Genomic DNA, 20,065 nt, shown 5'->3' with positions numbered 1-20,065 from the left:
TATGCTCTAATTTAGAGGTAGGTGCTGTTGATAAGAGTACAAAATATCAGGACTCTTGTCTTCATGGAGCTGGAGAGATAGACAAAACGATAAAAAAATAAATTAATTACAAATTGCTATGAAGAAAGGGTTAAGAACTCAGAGACTGTAAGAGCAGGACCTGATTTAGACTACTGAGAAAGTATTCTCTTTGGGTCTGGCATTTAAGCTGAAACTTGAAGGATGAGAGGGACCCACCAAAAAACTGGAATTATCTTCTGGAGGGCAGGTCCCTTGCAGTACAGGCTTCCTTTGCTAGGTGAGTGTTCTAGGAATGCATCTGCATCAGTGTACCAGCTGGCATCTTGTGAGAGGCTGCATTCGGCTTTGGTGAATTTTTTTGAAAACTCTTTCAATGTGGTTGCCCATTTCATGATGGGTGATTTACCAGCGCACCTGCCCACACTGTGCTGAGTGTTCAGCAGTTTTTGACAAAAACAAACAAAAAACTGGGCATGACCCCATGCCCCACCCTCCCTGCTCACCTCATCTCCACTCTCCACCCCCCTCACCCCCAGCGACTAGTTTCTGCAGATGAAAAAGTCCTCAAAGGGGAAACAAAAAACTGCAGAAGCACTAAAAGGCATCAAAGTCCACGAGTTCAAACACTGTTTTCAGCAGTGGAAAAACTTTCTAGGTAAGTGTAGTGCATCAAATGGAGAGTACTTTTAAGGTGACTGGAGTTTAAACATGTAAGAATAAATACACAATTTTTATAAATAAATTGTTTTCTTGGATCCTCCCTCCTAGATCTTGCTGAGGTCACCAACGTCTTCCCTGTGACTATATACAGCCGACATTTTTCAGTCCTCTTACTTGTCCTTTTGGTACTGCTCACCGCAATTGATCACTCCCTCCTTGAGAGGCTGTCTTACCTTGTATCTTCCCTATCTTCAGTCCCCTTTGCAGGTTTGTTTCCTAAATTTAGTGCCTAGATGGTCTCGCCTGAGCTGTAATGTGCATAATAATGCAGTCCTTTTGAGACATAAAAAAAAAAAAAAAAAAAAAAAAAAAGAGTGTATACAAGTGAGCACATCTGCAGCCCCTTCCCTCGCTTCCAGTACACTTTATAAAACCGCGAGTATAAAACTTTTCGGTGGCTACAGACGCTCCGCTCTCGCGGACTGCGCCTGTCCACCGGGCGGGCATTGGCATTTAACAGAACCCTACGAGGGCAGCTTTGCGCCGGGAATGCCTGCGGTGCCGGAGGAGGCAGGTGTCGGCTCCCGGGCAGCCAACCGCAGCCAGGCCCGCCTCCGTGCCCCCGCAGCGCTCGGCACCAGACCAGCCTGCCACTCAGCCGGCCCCCTCGCCACCGGCGGCCCCTGCAATCGCGTCCTCCGCTGTCCCAGCATTCCCTGCGTCCCACCATCGAGAGCGACTTCCGGTGTCTCTGGTGTAGGTGGGTGAAGAAGGAGCGGGCCTTTGCCGCTCGCTCTCATTCCCTCGCGCTCTCTCGGGCAACATGGCGGGCGTGGAGGAGGCTGCGTCCTCCGGGAGCCACCTGAATGGCGACCTGGATCCAGACGACAGGGAAGAGGGAGCTGCCTCTACGGCTGAGGAGGCAGCCAAGAAAAAACGGCGAAAGAAGAAGAAGAGTAAAGGGGCTGCCCCAGGTAAAGGGAGTTTTATGTTTTTTACACGATGGCCCAACGACTCGGCTCAGGCCCGGCGTGGGTGACAGGGACCGAGGACTGAGTCCCGGACTTAACTGATTCCCAGGACTGAGCTTGTGGCAAGGCCAGGCTACCGATTCTCAGTGCCGGGGAGCGGCGGTGTCCCCTCCTGTGGGACTAGAGAGCTGGTGGCAGCGGGGGTGGGGTAGAGAAGGGCACCTCAGCTTCCCGTGAGGGAGCTCTGGGGTCGGTAGGCCGGAGCCCCTCTATTGCCAAGAACTCAGCCCCCACACAGATCGTGCAAGGGACTTGCAGCCGTGCACGGAGCCCGGCCCTCTCTTCCTCGCAGTTTGGCCTCTTCAAAAACCTGGCTCTGACCCGCACAGCCGCCGCTTCGCTGGAGCATCCTGGGACTGACTTTCGTCGAGAGTGGGGGTGACCAGGTCCTCGTGCCTAGACCGCACCTTACCCCACCATCCCGGTTTGCAGAGGGACTTTTGTGGTGGGCTGCACTTTTCTTTTCTGTTTTTCGGTAGGGGTATGCCCACGCGCTCATGTCACTGAGTTGTAATGCAGAACGCTGGGGTGGCGGTGCAGAATCTCACCCGTGCAGTCACACAGCATCATCACGCGTTAGGGTTTTTAGGCCCGAGTTGTGATGCCATTGCAGGCAGTCCAAATAGGATCTTCTGTGGCTCAGAGTGGAACTGCTCCAAATCCACTAGTGAGGCAAGGAGAACAGCTAAAAGCTCACGCTTGGCTTCTGTTAGGAAGGAGGAACGCAAATATTCTATTTCGAGAAGTCAGTATTTTTGTTGTCCGGGGTCCTTCATTTCAGGAAAAATTATTTGTACCTGTTAAAAGTCAGTCACAGAAAGGAGGAGGGAAGAATGGAGAGGCCAGAAGTGATGATCGTGGCGTTGAGAGAGGTTGGAGAGGGTTACTCTATATTCTTCTGAAACTTTGATTAGATGGGAGTCGAAGAGGGAGGGAGAGCTGTAGGTGCCGGGACACTTCCAGAATAAAATTAATCTCAGGACATGGGCTAGTGGCTCTTCCTGGCTTTCAGATGAAGGCCAAACTGAAAAGGTGTTCATCAGACTGACCCTATGTGTTCTTAACAGCTGTGTCTCTCAATATGAAGCTTCTACAAAAACCAGAAAATCACTGCGTACTACTTGGTGATACTGTCTTCCTACACATGCACAGTGCTCCCCTCGCTACATTGTTAATCACTTCCAGAGCTCATGCTTAGCTGTTCAGGAATTTTGTTTTTTCGTCATGGAATCTTTTTCTCCTTATTTTGATTTTACCTAGCCCAGCTTGACAACGTCTTTTTTCATGAGTCCCTGAAGGCCCCCGTGTCCCACAGAAATCTTCTTAACTAAGGCCGTCAGCATTTATTGTCTATCTTAAGTACCTGTTTGGTTAATGAAGTGTTCGTTGTAGTCTAATTGTTAAATACTTTAAAAAGTTAAACTACATTAGGATAGGGACCAGCTCACACTTTTGTTTAAGCTTTAGCTGCTATCACAGAGAATGTGTAATATTTTGGTGAATGGACAATACTGTTTTAGATATCAGAGACTTTTCTCTGTCACTAAATAAATTCTGTTATGTTTATAATATTGTGTCTGGGTTTTGTTTTTAAGATTTTACTTATTTTTAGAGAGAGGAGAAGGGAGGGAGAAAGAAAGGGAGAGGAACATCAGCTTGTAAGAGAAACATTGATTGATTGCATCTTACACGGATCCCAACCTGGAACCGGCCTGCAACCCAGGCATGTGCCCTGACCGGGAATTGAACCGGCGACTTTTTGCTTTGCAGGGTGATGCTCAACCAGTGGAGCCACGTCAGTCGGGGTATAATGTTTTTGTTTTCTAAATACTTATGAGGAATCCAGTATCCTTATAAATACTTATGAGGAATCCAGTATCCTTACAACTTATGCTAAAAGGAAAAGTATCTTTATTAGATTTGATTTATCTTATTATATTTGATTAGCAGGGCAACAGGAACCTGATAAAGAGTCAGGAGCCTCAGTTGATGAGGTAGCAAGACAATTGGAAAGACAAGCATTGGAAGAGAAAGAAAGAGATGATGACGATGAAGGTAAATGGCTAATTTGATGTTTGTGGTTAAAAAGGCGAGAAAATATGACGTTCGTTAAACAAAATCTACTTATTTGTCCATATGCCTATTATTTTCTGACTTTTTTCTTAATTGACAGTAAAACTTCAGTGTTTTCTGGACTCTTATAAAAATTCCCCGATCTTAGTTCTTTGTGGTATTTTGGTGCTATTAGATTTATGTAAAGATGGCAATTATTAGAATCCCAGGGATTGATGCTATCAGTAAGACAGTGGAGGAAATGATTAAGAGAACTATTTTACAGTATCTTTTGGCAGGACGGGAGATGAGGCTTTCCCATTCTCAGGAATCTACTGCTTTGACCTATTGCTCTGCCTCAAGCACTGGCAGCTTGGGCTTTTGCTTTCAACTCTTAACAACAAATACAAGCTGTATTTTATTATTGTGTTAGAGTAATGCAGAGGAGTTGTTTTTCCTTTAGAAAGATATGTTCTGCCTTCAAGAAGCTTACAGTCAAAATTTGGTTTAAAAAAAGGTACCAAGATGCAAGGCAATAATTAGCTTTTCAACTTCCTTAAGAAAACCTCTTATTCATTCTACCTTTGGTTATGCTTCAGATTATGAACGTATTCGAGCTCTTAACAAGATAAAGGGTTATGAGTTCAAAGTACTATAATAGGTTGCCGTAGACCTTCTATACGTAGACTTTCACAGTGCTGATCCTGACTGCGTTGTCGATTGCACTTCTATAAAGTTGTATGACTCTTGACATCAGAGGGAAAACTTGCTTGTCAGATTGGAAATCTTCAGTGTTTTTAGAAGATTTTAGGAATATTAGCAATTTTCTCCATTGTTTTCCTAATTCATTTCAATAATCAGGATCAATCAATAGTACTAATCTGAGAGGTCTTTGAGGGGACGGAAAGCTATATTTAAGAATCTTTGTTCTAAAAACTGATGGTGTGGCGTAGATGCAAAAATCTATAGATGAAAAGATAAGCTACAATAAAGTTTATCGCAATTTGGAGATGTAATTGTGGAGTGAATGCTGAAGGAAGGCTCAGTGGAAGGAATGGGACTTGATTAAAACCAAACGGAACCATTTCGGGGTGGAACAATGCTGAGAAATGAGAAAGTCTTCACAGTGCAGTGAACAGCGCAAACTGGCCACACGAGACTCATTGAGGAAGAATATTATGAAAAAATAATTTAGTCTTCATATGTAGGCACAATTGTTAGAAAAGAGGAGATACACAGGAAAGACAGGGAGATTGTTTTGGAGACCACTTAACAGCAGCCCAGGCAGGTGCCGTGGCGGGTGGAGTTGGGGGCATAAGTGAGAGTGGAAAGGAGGAGTCCAGTGGAACTGGTTGTGGAAGCGGAATTCAGAGAACTTGGAGACTTTCAATCTGGGAAGGAGATGTGGAGGGTAAACTTGGGTGATGAGGCATTGGTGCTGTTGACTGAAATGGTGAAGTAGGGAGGAAAAGATGGTTAAAAGACTGGGGAGGGGTTTTCAGGCACAAAGAGAAGGTTTTGAGTTTAATTTTAGATGTGTTTAATTTGAAACTTGGGGGTTTTGGTATGAAAAGTTGATCCTGTGGGCATTGGGCAATGTGCTAGAGGTAATTCATTCAATAAAATTTTAAGTCCAGTTTATGAAGGTATTATTTACCTAGGATACTATTCACCATTTAAAAAAGACTATATTTTAGAGCAGTTTTAGGTTCACAGCAAAATCGAGCAGAAGTTACAGACAGATTTTTCATATACCTCCTACCTACCACCAGACATGCATAGCTTCTCCCATTATCAACATCCCTCATGTAGTGGTATGTTTATTACAACTGATGAGCTTAACACACATACATCATTATGCATAGTCCATGGTTTTTATTAGGGTTTACTCTTGATGTTGTACATTCTGTATATTGACCCTTTTTTAAGTGGTGAATTTTGACAAATGTGTGCATTTGTGTAACCACTACCACCATCAAGATGCAGACCACTTCCATTTGACATTTACATCTCCACCAAAAGTTCCCTTGTCCGCCTTCGTCCTCAGTTCTCCTCCTTCACACCCTGATCCCTGGCAACCACTGATGCGCTATCTGTTCCTTCAGTTTTTTTCTACAACATCATATAAATGGAATTATTAAAGTACGCAACTTTTTGTGTATTTGGCTTGCTTCACTCAGCGTAATACTTTTGGAAGTCATCCAATTGTTGCATATATATCAGTAGTTCATTCTTTTTTATTGCTGAATAGTAGTCCAGATTTGTTTATCCATTTACTAGTTGAAGGACATTTCCAGTGTTTGTCTGTTACAAATAAAGTTAACTGTGAACATTTGCATACAGATCTTTGTGTAGACATGTGTTTTCATTGCTCCCAGGTCAGTACCTAAGAGAGGGGTTGTGGGTCATATGTGAAGTGTATATTTAACCTCATAAGAACTCAAACTTTTCCAAAATGCCTATTTTGCATTCCTGTCAGCAGTGGTAGAGAGTTCCAGGTCCTTTGAATCCTCATAAGCACTTGGTATTGTTAAATTTAAATTTTTAGCTTTAGGTGTGTAGTGATAGGTCATTATGGTTTTAATTTGCATGTCTCTAATGACTGATGGTGTTGAACATCTTTTCATATTTTTATTTGCCTTTCATGTACTTTTAGTGAAATATTTGTTTACATTTTTTGTCCACCTTTCTTTTGGGTTATTTATTGTCTTATTGAGTTGTAATAGTTCTTTATCAGATATATATGTTTTACAAATATTTTCTTCCATGCTGGTATTGTTTGCAACAGAAAATATTTTAATTTTGATGAAGTCCAGTTTATTTTTTTTTCTCTGTAATTATGGGTCATACTTTTTTGTGTTTTATCCAAAATGGTAAATTGATGTCATGAATGTGGTTGCTTATATTCTCTTCAAGAAGTTTTATACATTCTTTGCTTTTATGTTTAGGTGTGTGTTTCATTTAGAATTAGTTTTGTGTATAGCGCAGGATAAGGACTAAGGTACCTTTTTTTGCATATGGATGTCCAGTTGTCATTCAACAAATATTGATTTGGACACAAGTAAATATGAACAGTTTTTGCCTGTTAAGAGGTGTGAAAACCTAAATTGCAGCATGGTATGATGGGAATTATAAACATAATAGTTTAATATTCAGATCTTGGCTCTACCACCATCCTGGCACAAGAGTTCAATAAGTGGTGGCTTGCATACATCTTAAAGCATTTTTGGTTGAGTCTGTGTATGTAGCAGTATGCTAGAGATTGAATGTTCTTCCAGAGCAGAGACTTATCTTGTTTACTATTCTGTCTTTGTTGCGTGGCACTTAAGAACTCATCAAACATTTATTGGATTCATGAAGACGGTTACAGTTAAAATTGTGGTGCAGAATAAGTGAATTAGATTATATGACACATGAGGAAAATGATGATTGTGTTTTCCAAAATTTTTTTCATACTATTTTTCTTAGGCTTTTGAATTTAGAAACAAGTAATGAGTAAGTTAGCAATATTTGTTTCCACTGTGTTCTTATTGTTTTATAGGGTCAAACAAAAGAAATTGCAATTTTGTCAGTCAAATGTTGGCCATTTCCTATTACTCAAGCCATTTAAAGCCCTAGATCATGCTACCTCCCTCTTTGCTTAAATGCTCTTTCCTGTTTCTCTTTTATGTAAAAATAAATAGAAACAAGATAAAATAAATAAAAAGAGCATTTTTTAAATAGACTAAATATTTACCACATGCTTGGCATTATGCATAATTTAAGAAATTATTCCTCTAATCTTTGAGGAATTTACAGATGAGGGGGTCAGTGTAAGCCAGTGATTATAAAGGTTTGTGGTAACTATAATAGAAGAATATAGTAGGTAGCACAGTGAGAGAATTTCTGTTACGGCTCCTGCCTGTCATTCTGGGAATGAAAATGGAGCTCTTTGAGTAGAAAATATAAACAGTCATTTGTCATTATTTTATAGGTGTAGATTTCATGATCTAAAATTAGTGACGCTAGCCATGAGTTGCTACCGCTAGGTGAAACATTTGAAGACTGCTGTAGGGGCAGCATTTTATTAAACTGTCATCTTGGAGTTGAGACAGCATCCTATTCATCCATTTCATAGCAGTGTGCTTTGTGGGTAAATTAGCAGACTTGCGAAATCATTGTTGATATTAAGTAGCATTTTTAGAAATTTAGACACTTAGGTCTGTGTTTGATATCTTTATTTAAAATGTCTTAAGTCACTGCAGTATTTCATTTTGGTCATAGTTGTATCCTTTATTGTGTGGCTCGATTGATTGGGCATTCGTCTCACGGTCTGAAAGGTTGCCGGTTTGATTCCTATTCGAGGTGCATGCCTGGGTTGTGAGTTTGATCCCTGATTGGGGCACATACAAGAGGCAACTGATCAATGTTTCTCTCTCACATTGATGTTTTTACACCTCTCTCCCTCACTACCCTTCTCTCTAAAACAGTAATAATAATAAAATTCTTTTATCATTTCTCAGATTTCAAGGATATGGGCATGGGCTTTATTAGAAGATTTTCCTAAAAACTGACAAGCAGATCTTGGCTGTTTTGGGTATCCTTCTGCCAACTATTTTTTAAATCAGTTCTTACTTTCATTTTTGGGCATCAGAGAACTCAAACTAGGAAAAGTATAATATGCCCATCGATTTTTTTCATACAATTTGACACAGAAGGAGAACGCTTTCTCTAATAACAACCGTGCAGGAAAAGTTATTTTAAAGTGTGAGACCCCCTCAATACCCACAATGGTTTAGGAATCCCCTGATATGATATGTTCTTGGTCTACTTCTGCCATTTACCAGTTGGGGTTATTTCAGGCATGTCCCTTAAACACTCTTTGTTAACTTGTAGGTTGCTTTGAGGATCACATGAGGTCATGAAATACAAGTGTTTAACTGCAAAGCATGTATAAATTGTAACCAGTATTATTTTAGATGAAATCACACAGTTACTATTGGTATTAAACTAACACTAGTTATTTTTCATAGTTTTTAAGAAGGAATATTATGTGATACATTTTTAAATTCTTTTAAAAAATATTTATTTTTTAGAGAGAGGGGAAGAGAGGGATACAGAGGGAGAGAGACATCTGTGTTCAAGGGAAACATTGTTTGGTTGCCTCTCGTAACCCCCTACCCAGGGCCCACAACCCAGGCGTGTGTCCTAACCAGGAATCGAACCAGAGACCTTTCAGTCAGCAAGACAATGCCCAACCCACTGAGCCACACTGGTTAGGGCACATTTCTAATTCTTTAAAATATCTTATTCAGCATTTCTTTTATTAGAGTAAGTCAAACTAAAGTTTTTTAGTACTTTTGATTACACAGGTAAAATTCTGATACTTAAAGCTAGCCATGTAAAAAATTCTAAGAGTATTAGGTCAATTTTGTCATATTCAAGATGCTGTGTGTGTGTGTATACCTGTCCATTTGTGGTTGCTCTGCTTATGAGGTTTAAATAAATAATGTGTTTGAAATTATCTTTTCTTAGATGGAGATGGTGATGGAGATGGAGCAACTGGAAAGAAGAAGAAAAAGAAGAAGAAGAAGAAAGGACGTTAGTGTCTTAAGTTAATTTTACTTGACAGATTAGAACTGGTTATTAACCAGTAGGTTTGAAAGGGGAGGTTTGAAGTTGCTTAAGATCCTGGTATAGGTCAGGAAAATACATTTAAGCTTATTAAAGGTAGGCTTTAGTGAAACATTATTTTGCAAGTACTTTGGTTTAACAATCTTGGTGGCATTTTTTTAGCTGCTACTCAGCTAAGGGATGTTAATAATAAGTTGGTTGCATTTTTTGCAAGTTAGGAATGAGTTCCTAAAAATTCTATAATTTAAATCTTGAATAATTCAAATAATAAGTGTTGAGTGTGACTAAAGTACCACTGTGTGGTGATAGGGTAAGCAAAGTTTGCAGTTCGCCCACCAGCTTTGAAATTATGGAATTCTTCATGAATATTTAAAGAGGAAGCTCATTATTTAAAATTTGTGCATATGGTAAAATTTTATTTAGAATGTTTTTATTGCATTATTTTAGATTTACTTAAAATGTTATCCTACTTATATGCTGTTTTAATAAATGGCATGACCAAACATCTTCAGGGACCTAAAACTATTAGGGAGACTAAGGGAAAAGACTTGATAGTATTGGGGAATAAAGGCTAGGTTGAGAATCAGAATGGTTATAATCTTGGAGGCCCCTGGCACTATTGAGGGCCACTAAGTTCTGGTTATATCTTCCTTTAAAATCTTGCAGGCTAAAATTTTATGAATCAGAATATTAGAGGCGTGACTTCCCTTTTTATCTCTGTTGAGGTAAATACTTATATTACTGTTTAAGAAAGATAGTGGGTCTGCCATCCATTTCCCTAATACATCTATAGGTAGAGATGGGATAACCTTCTTTCTATTTAGGGATCTATCCATGTTAGACCCTTCTACTCAAAGGATGTCGTTTGTCCCTAGCATAGCCTGTAATGAGCATAGGTTACTTGCATTCCAGGAATCTTCTAAAAATTAGGATACCATATTTCTTCCACTCAAAAATTGTTAAAAGTGTGCCTGCGAAACATGGTATTTCCTGAGAATGGCTTGAGAGATAGCTGTTTTTCTAAATACTCTAAAATTGTTCCCTAATGAAGGTAGATAAGCAGAGAGGAGTGTTAAGGGGCTGCCTTGTATTTGCTTTTGGTGGAGTTCTTCCACTCACAGGTGTTTTAGCATGATGCCACCAGCCTTTATTGTGCACATCTGAGGACGTTGTTGACCTTACTGTTCATATATTTCATTAGGAGCACTCTCAAGAGACACTCTTTTTATCTGGTCTTAATATCAAGAATAATTGTGGTTTTCCTGAATAGTTATTGTGTTTTATCTCAGAAACATGAACTAAGCAAATAACTTAGGTTTTTTTTGTTTGTTTGTTTTCATTTTGTTTTTGATTCTGGAAGGCTTAGAGCCAAATCCTTGGTTTTGTGTTGGCCTTATTGCAGGTTCTATGTTCTTTACATATTTTGATTTGTGCTCTCTAATTTACTTTGAATACCTCTTACTTGTGTATTTTAGGTATACTGGTAGGCTATTATAAATCACTTCTGGAATAAGCCAAATATTGTACATGGGCAGTTAACAGTCCTTGTTTTCCTCATCTATAAAGTGAGAAAATTATAAATAATAGTTAATGATAACTGCAGTACAGATTATTGTAATTGTTCGTAGTTTTAGATAATTGAATATGGTACATTGTAATTTCCAAAGGTCATTCAGAATTTCTTCTGGTTCTTCATTTTGTAGATGAGGAAACTGAGGATTAGCACATTAGCTATTTGTCTAAGTCACAGCTAATAATCGGTAAAGACTAGACTTCATCTCTAATATGTTGATTACAGATTTTTTTTTTCTCTAATGATCTTTTTTGAGTCCTTTAATTTGTAGAAAATATAAAAGGCATCTTTTTCACATTTGTAGATAAGATAAAACTGAGGGTGATGAGATAATACTTAGGTTCACAAAAATTAATGTTTCAAAAGATTAGTTGGCTAATATTAAACAAGCCGAATTTTAATGGACATATATAAAGTTAATATAGGGTGATAGGATCCTAAGGATTTGAGTTCTTGTACATTGGTAACCAAAAAGCAAGGTGTCTTTAACTTTTTAGTAGCAGTAGGATTTTTAGAGTCAGCATTATAGTCTTTTAATATTAGTCAAGTCTAGTACCAACTTAAAAGGAACATAGATTCAAGGTTGCAAATATGGGTGAAAGTGTTAAGAACCATATCCCTTAAAAGTGATTTCTCATAGAAAGGAAGGAATTAGTAGAAATGAAAAATAAAATATTTTTAATTGCAAAGAATAAAGCTAGAACTAACAGATGAAATCAATAAGGAAACAGTGAAGGAGGAGCTTTCTGACAGTTACAGCTCTCCCTAAATGAATGGATTTAGCTTGGGAGATGGTGACTGCCTTCATGTCAGGAGCTCAGTGCCAAATGTCAGGGGTTTAAAACAGAACTCTTAAATTTGAATGTGAAGCTAAATTAGATGACCTCCAAATAAGAATTTAAAAAAATTTTAAATTCTAATGTTCTCTCTTGGAAGGAACCTAAAACAGTGTTTTCCAAGTTTACTTGCCCATTGAACACTTTTAAACCAGTTGGTGCTGATGACTTGGAGCATTTGCGTTAAAGGAGGAAACTGAAAAAATATGGTTTTATATGTAAATTATTTGACTCAATAAATGATCACATTTTTATTTATATGTGTCCTTTTTTCTTTATAGAACAAAAGAGCAAAATATGTGTTAAAATTTAAGACAAAAAATTGATAACATAAGATCAGTAATCAAAAAGAAACCACAAACTTCAACTTAGTTGGTAAATGCTGCAGGTATACATTGAAAGTCATAAAATAACCCATGCAACTTCTTGGTGTCCCTTGGATACAGCATTTGTTACTAAAAGGCAGTTCTTCACACAGTAAGAACTGTACGACTAGTTCATACATATTTGGGGAAAAATTTAGAAGACAGATTTCTTAGGTACTTTTAAAAAGCATCTTGAAACACTGGTGTTTTAGAATATGGCTTGGAAAATAATGTCCTTGAAACGTATGCCAGGTATTGTTAACTTTTTTCAAGTATCTGGAAATTTGTGTATGGCTACCTACAGTCTCTTAGCACTGGGTATGTGTACTCTTAACTTATACTTGATATACCCTTGAAATAAGTTTTTTTAAACTTGTTTTATTAATATGTTATAGCCTTTTATTTTTACTTTATTGCTGTACTGTTTCTTGTTTTCTTGTTGCTTCTTTGATTTTTATTTGTGAAAGTCAGTCTCCATATTCCATTTCCACTATAGTAAATGAAGACAAAAACATTAGAAGTGTGCTTTCTGCCAGGGTATATACTGTTTAAATATATAATGGAGTCCTGAGGAATTGAATATTTTTTTTAAAGATTTTATTTATTTATTTTTAGAGAGTGGGGAGGGGAGGGAAAAACGGAGGGAGAAAAACACCGATGTGAGAGAAACATCGATTGGCTGCCTCTTGCGTGTGCACTGATCTGGGATTGAACCCACTACCCAGACATGTGCCCTGACAGGGAATCCAACCAGCACCGGATGACGCCCAACCAACTGAGCCACAGGGGTCAGGGCAGAACTGAATGTTTTTATTCCCAAGCAATAGTAACTCAGAGAAGTGGTGACCAACCCAGGGTTTTTGATTATAAGGCGACAGCAAGAGGTTTGTTAAAATCAGGACATGCCCCAACTATTAGGAACTGAGAAAAATTGTACTGATTGTTTAATTTTATTTTTAACTACAGAAGTTAATGCTTTATTTGTATCTCACAGCAAAAGTTCAAACAGACCCTCCCTCAGTTCCAATATGTGACCTGTATCCTAACGGTGTATATCCCAAAGGACAAGAATGCGAGTACCCACCCACACAAGATGGGTAAGAATCATAAAGTAACTTCCAGCTTAACTTTTGAAAGTTGTAGCTTAGTAATAAAGTAGATTTGGTTTTTTTCAGAATTTGCTCCACTACCTTAATAAAAGTTTGTGAATTTGTTGTAGAGAAAATACAGTAGAAGCCCTCTTATCCAAAATGATTGGGACCAGTAGTTTGGTTAATCAAAAAAATATATTAAAATGGAGATCACAGAAAGTAAAAACCTTTATTGATAAGGGTTAAACATTTGTTTTTCATCATTTTTTAACATGAATTTGTATTGGACTTCAGTTTTTTCCTCTTAAGCTGCATACATAATGCCGTGTCTATGAGTCTATTCCATATTGAGTTTCTGTGAAGAACTACATAATCTGGGGGCTAATGCCTATCCATATCTTTACATTTGTTTCCTGAAACCATTTATAGTTCTTCACTTAATTTGACAGTGTATTTTTGATGACTTGCCTTTATTGAGATTTTTCTGAGTAGTCAATTTAGTTTTCTTAGAAACAACTATTTGTATGTAATATATAATTAAATTACATAGTTATAGTAGTAAATACCAGTGACTTTACACAAGTTTGGGAACAAATCGCTTGATTTCTTGGGAAATGTTCTGGTCAGCAGACACTCAGTAGCATTATGCAGACTGGTTTAAAGCATGGATTTGGAACTAAATTCTGCATCTGAATACCCACACTTAGCTTTGTGACTTGGGCAAATGATTTATCATGTCTCTCATTTTACTTAATTACTCATTAAAAATAAGGCACTTTATAAGGTTATTGTGAGGAATAATATATGTAAGGTACTTAGAAGAGTAACATGTAGTAATCATTAAGTAAATGTTAGCTGTCATTATTATTCAGGATGGGAACTTGTCATCCACTGATATTCAGAATAGAGTGGGCATTGGTCAGTATGTTTTACAGAGGGAATCAGTACAATGGTTTATTGAGTGGTTGCAATAGTTGGTTAAGAAAGCTTCTGCTGTAGCGCTGTTTCGTTGACCTGTAAAGGCATCGTTGTTTTTCTTTAAACTTAGAAAAGAACATGAGGTTGTTATATTTCTGCCGCCTTCCTCATTCCCAGTACTCTTAGGGGATAAGTCTGTATAGTTGTGGAATTTTATATAGCATGGGCATTTTTTCTTTCAATTGAATTCATCAGTCAGTATCCCTATCTTGAAGCATTATTCTTAAAGTGTCACAGACATGTAATTTTATAGTAGTTACATAAATTTTCATAGTACATATGATATATTTATTTTTAAATATAATTTTTAATTTTTTTTTTTTTTTTTTTGCTTGTTCCCTCTTCCTTCACTTCCTTCCAGACCCATGTAAGCACCTAGCAGGTAGCTTTCCATATTTTTCTATGCTCATATATGTGTAAACTATGTCTGTTTACGTAAGGAGAATGTTTTGGTCATTGTTTGTTTTACAAAAATGAAATCAGGCATACACTTTCCTCCACCTTGTTTTCCTCACTCAGTACTACCTCTTGAAAGTTCCTGTAAGTCAGAATAACTCTGTAATTCTTTTGAGTGGGTTCATACTATTCTATGGTGTGAATATAGTACTCTTTATTCCACCATTTTGTAAGTGATGAGCATCCACTTTGTCTCCACTATTTTTCACTATTATGAACCATTCTACAATAAACATCTTTCTAAATATATATGTGTGTATATGTATAATATACAGCTCCTTATGTGTTGGCCATTTTATATGTGACAGTTTTCCAGGAGCGAGATTGCTGAATTAATGAATATTTTAATTCCAGACTGCTAGTGATTTTGAGTATCTTGCTTGTTGGCTTTGTTCTTTGCTCTTATAGGAGTCTTAAATATTTAAATACAGCATATATTTATATTTTATAATTCTCTGTTCCTAGCAATCTTAGATTTTCTTAAATTCTTTATTTTGTGTTTCATTACATTAAAAAAAATTTTTTACTTATTTATTTTTAGAGAGAGGGGAAGGGAGAGAAACATCTATTGGTTGCCTCTCACGCACCCCCAACCAGGTGTCTGGTGCAGAGCCCAGGCACATGCCCTGACCACGGGAATGAACTGGTGACCTTTCGCTTTATGGATGATACCCAAGCCACTGAGTCAGGCTGGTCAGGGCTGTGCAAGGGCCTTCATTACATTTTTAACTGACCTGGAATTTTTTATGTAAGGTTGAGGGCACTAATTTTATTTCCAAATGGATAGCCAGTTTTGTTAGAATTGTTTATTAATTCATTCTACTCAATTGAACAACCACCTTGCCACATATTATTTTCTTATATAATGGAACTACATGTTTTTGATTGCAGTTGGGAACCTGAGAATGCAGAGGGAGGGCTTAAGTTTTATATGGATTTTTGACTGCTCGATGGTCGGTCCCCCAACCCCCATGTTGTTCATGGGTCAGCTATATGTTCTCATTTATTGTATAATGGAACCAATTTCTGTATTATTTATGCTGTTCCTTTGATCTGTTTGTCTATTCCTATGCTAAAACTACTTTGATTTGATAGACACTTTATACTCCTTTGATAATTTGATGAGGCAGTCTTTTTCCTCTACCACACACACTCAGAGTTCTTTTTTAATACTTTTCTTAGCTATTAATATTTTCAGTCATGTAGTCTTAACACACGTACCCACAAAGAAATGCCCTTGTTGGAATCCTCATCAAAATTACATTATATTTATGTATTTGTTTCAGAAAATTGACAGGTATGTCACATTGTCTTATTTAGTGTTGTATATTTTCCCACTTACTCTGATACCTTTTTTTTAGGTAGGTCCTTTCCCTTTCTTGTTAAATTCATTTTATTTTTATTTTTTAAAATTTGAAATGCTTCCTGAATTTGCTTGTCGTCCTTGCACAGGGGCCATGCTAATATTGTCTGTATCATTCCAATTTTTGTGTATGCTGCTGAAGTGAGCACATTAAATTTATGCTAAAGTGTTTTCTGATATTGTTACTGATGTGAACCAGAAATTCTTATTTCTAGTTCCATTTCTATATGCTTATTAAAATGGAGGAAAGCTGTTGATTTCCTATAGTTTTAAGATTGTTAATACTTTTAACACCATGAATTGGTGGAATGATGGAACATTTGAAGTAATGTTTAATACAAGAAAAACAGATTTTTTCAGTCTTAAAAACTGTTTTTCCCTCATTATTTTCTATTGCAAATTGAACATTGTATATAGGTAGAATAACTTGGTTTTGAAACAATAAAGGAAGAAATTATATGTCGTAATATCTCTTGGGTTAATACTTTTGTTAAGTTATTTAAAATTTTATTTGTTGATTTTTAGAGGTGAGAGAGACATTGATTTGTTGTTCTACTTATTTATGCATTTATTGGTTGATTCTTGTATGTGCCTTGACTGGGATTGAACCCACAACCTTGGCGTGTTGGGATGACACTCTACGCAGATAAGCTACCCGGACAGGGTGCTTTCTTAAATATTGAAAACAATGGAGTATGCTGTCTAGAAAAATGCAGAAGAAATTAATATATTGTTATGTTTTATTTTGATAAATCTCAGTATTTTTTGACATCATACAACCAATTTTGACTATTTGCAAGTAGATCAAAATAAATATTCTTACAGATTTGATAAAATATTAAATATAGTTCTGTATCTTTTCCTCACTGTTTTTTAAAAGTTATGTGAATTATTATCAAGAACTCATATGTATAACTGCCACCCATTTTGAGTACATTATTTTACTTTAACTTTTTATTTTGAAATAATTTCATACATAATGGGAATAATATCATACTGTGAGAGAGTACAAAGAACTCTTGTGTACTTTTCATTCAGATTCTCATTAACATTTTGCCTCTCTTACTGTTCCCTCTGTCAATGGAATATGACAGTTACGTAATAATATGTATAACATTATACATATTATGTATAATATACAAATAACATTTCACTTTCTCCTTGGAAGATATAAGGCAAATGTGGAAAATGTTATATTGGTAAATCTGTACACATACTCTTTTTTCTGAAATATTTGAGAATAGGTTGTGCATTTTTGGATGGAATACTAGATACGCTGTATTGTGTCCTTTTTAGGGTTATAACATCTGGAACCTCATGATGTTAATTTTTATCACATGGATGAGGTATTAACCAGTTTTTCTAGTGTATCAATACTATTTTTCTTTCCTCTAATTACTAATTTGTAGGAAATTACCTTGTGAATATGAAAATGTCATTCTTTATGAATGTCTTCCTCACTTGTAGCATCCATTGATGTTCTCTGTCTGAATCAATTTTAATTATGATGATCGTTGCCCTTTTAAAAAATAAAATATTCTGCCTTGGATGGTGTGATTCAGTGGGTTAAGTGCCGGCCTGCAAACCAAAAGGTTGTCAGTTCAATTCCTAGTCAGGGCACATGCCTAGGTAGCAGTCCCCAGTTGAGAGGCAACCAATTGATGTTTCTCCCTCTTTTTCTCTCTCCCTTTCCCTCTCTAAAAAATAAATAAAATAAAACGTTATATGTACATTTCTTATGTTAGTAAAAGTTTTTGAAACCAATTTTTAATGGCTGTAATGCTATTTTATTCTGTATCTAGTATAATTTTATTAGTTATTTTCCAATTTTTGAATATTTATACTTTCAATATTTTATTATTAGGAAAATTTCTGTGGTGAACATTGTAGTATGTTAATTGGCCCTATTTCTCTTATTCTGGATCTCTAGAAGTAGAATGAGGACTTATTTTGAAATTCTCAGTATCTTTATAAATTTGGTAGACCATTTTTTGGGCAAAATGTTAATTTTACAAGCATACATATTCACTATAGAACAGTTAGTAAATACAGATACTAGCAAAAGGAAGAAAATAAAAACTTCTTAATTCTGTCAATGAATTAAAACTGTTAACACATTAATATTTCTTCCTCTAAAGCCTCTGTATAAATGTCTATTATAAATACCTAGAAATCTTTTTCAAGGTAGAGCTATACTGCAGCAGCAGCACCTTTTAAAATTTGTTTTCATGTTAGTGAAGAGGCCAACAGTATTTCTATTGGCTGAATAGTTGTTCACATCTGTATTCATACCATAACTTATTTGTCCAGTCCTCTCTTGTTAGGTCATACAGTTTATTTCGAGTTGTTTACTATTATAAACAAAATTGGGATAAATATCTTCATGTTGTTTTCAACTTTTATAATGAATTCCAAAGAGAAAGATTGAAAGATAGTGAACTCATTACCCAGATTGAACAGTGCTTAACATTTTGCCATTTATGCTTTATCTCTGTGTATATGTAGTTTTTTGTTGTTGATTTTTTCCTTTTGGCTGGGCCATTGAAAAATAAGTCTTATTTTGAGTCCTCATTTCTAAAATCTTCAAGGACCTCCCTAGAATTAGACTTTCTCCAAATTATCACCACTAAGCGTATTAACAGTAATTTCCTAGTATCGCGTAAATGCCTAGTTTGTATTACAAATTTTTTTCCTGTTATCCCTGGAACATCTTTTTAGTTATTTTTTTCCTACTAAACCAGGATCCAGTCAAGGTTCATACATTGCATATGGTTAGAATCCCCACCTTCTTCTCTTCCATTGCACTGACTTTTTGAAGAGACCAGGTAATTTTAATTTTAAAAAATCTCATATTTTGGGATCCTCCAATTGTTTTCTTGTGTTGTCTTTAAACTTTTTTCTCTATTTCTGTATTTTCTGTAAACTGGAATTAATTGTAACGGCTTAGATTAGAATTAGAGTAAACACTTGACAAGGATATATTAAGTGATGTTAAGTACTTCATATTATATCATAATCTGTTGCATCAGCTGTAATTTCAGGTTGTTTATTAATTTACCTGTACTTGATCACTAGGTTAATGTGGTGACCATCAGCTCTGATTTTTTTTTTTTTTTTAATACTTTCCTTTTGGTAGTTACCATGCAATCTGTGGGGTACTTCAGTACCATTGGAATATCCTTGTCTTCAACAACCTTCCCCTTAACTATTTTAGTATTCACGGATGATTCTTGCTTTATCAGTTATTTTATTGGGGACCATAATACAGTCTATTTCTAATTCTGTCATTCCTTTTTTTAAGTTCCAGTTTTCAGAGTAAGAAATTGGTGTCATATCTGCAAGCATTTTAAATTATTTCCAGGTTAAAGACATGTATTTTAAAAGTTTTTATAAATGTGGCATGTAGTGCTTTAAAAATATTGTACATACTAATATAAATTATCTCAAGTTGTCCATGCACTGAGTTTGGAAATGTTTATGACTCTTTAATAATAATCAGATACCTTTTTATCTTTTGGTTTTTCCTACATTTTTCTATTCTTAATACATCCATTGATAAAAATGATGAAATATTGAAAAGACTCAGACATACCAGAAGTGTGAAGAATTCACCTAGTCTGTAAACACTTGCCTATAAAGAGTCTTTCCAAGCAGTTGTTTTGACAGTTTTGTTTTACAGACATAATATATTTTAAAAGCACTTCTGTCCTGCCTCTGTCAGTTGAATTAATTAATTGTCTTCTGGAATAACTGTTATGAGTGCAGAATATTTTTTCATCATATTAAATTCTATATTTGTTAAATAGACTGAACACCAAAAGATGGAATTAAGAAAATGAAGAGACTATAATAATATTCTTTTTCTTTCATTTGGGCCTGGCATTATGATTATAGACTCTGGTATTATAATTATAAGTATAGTAGGTTTCTCAAATATTACTAGTGACTTTCAGTTTTAACTCAGGACTTAAAAAAATAATGTCTTTAATTCAATTTCTGATTGCTAGCTTTTTACCAACAATGCAG

At 36.2% G+C, this 20,065-nt stretch overlaps 1 protein-coding gene and 1 non-coding gene across 3 annotated transcripts in view; one reads left to right on the top strand and one right to left on the bottom strand.

The window, feature by feature from the left end:
- Positions 1–1,342: 1,342 nt before the first annotated feature.
- The window catches only part of METAP2 (methionyl aminopeptidase 2), a 30,724-nt gene continuing 12,001 nt past the window's right edge, over positions 1,343–20,065 (top strand). The window contains exons 1-4 of one of the 2 annotated variants that reach the window (XM_090272675.1): positions 1,343–1,655; positions 3,663–3,767; positions 9,279–9,344; positions 13,146–13,248. In XM_090272675.1, coding sequence (XP_090128801.1) covers positions 1,505–1,655; positions 3,663–3,767; positions 9,279–9,344; positions 13,146–13,248 — 425 coding nt within the window. In that variant the 5' untranslated portion in view covers positions 1,343–1,504. Of the gene's footprint in view, positions 1,656–3,659; positions 3,768–9,278; positions 9,345–13,145; positions 13,249–20,065 lie in introns of both variants that reach the window. The other variant, XM_090272673.1, reaches the window with a different exon arrangement.
- LOC150011234 (U6 spliceosomal RNA) lies at positions 16,084–16,186 on the bottom strand. The gene has a single exon (XR_016510908.1). It is a non-coding gene; the product is annotated as a U6 spliceosomal RNA (small nuclear RNA).

This window comes from Furipterus horrens, unplaced genomic scaffold (assembly GCF_987537825.1).
Source record: "Furipterus horrens unplaced genomic scaffold, mFurHor1.1.pri manual_scaffold_4, whole genome shotgun sequence".
NCBI classification, from domain to species: Eukaryota; Metazoa; Chordata; class Mammalia; order Chiroptera; family Furipteridae; genus Furipterus; species Furipterus horrens.
The sequence above is the reverse complement of the archived record's forward strand: the minus strand, read 5'-3'. Positions and strand labels throughout refer to the sequence as shown.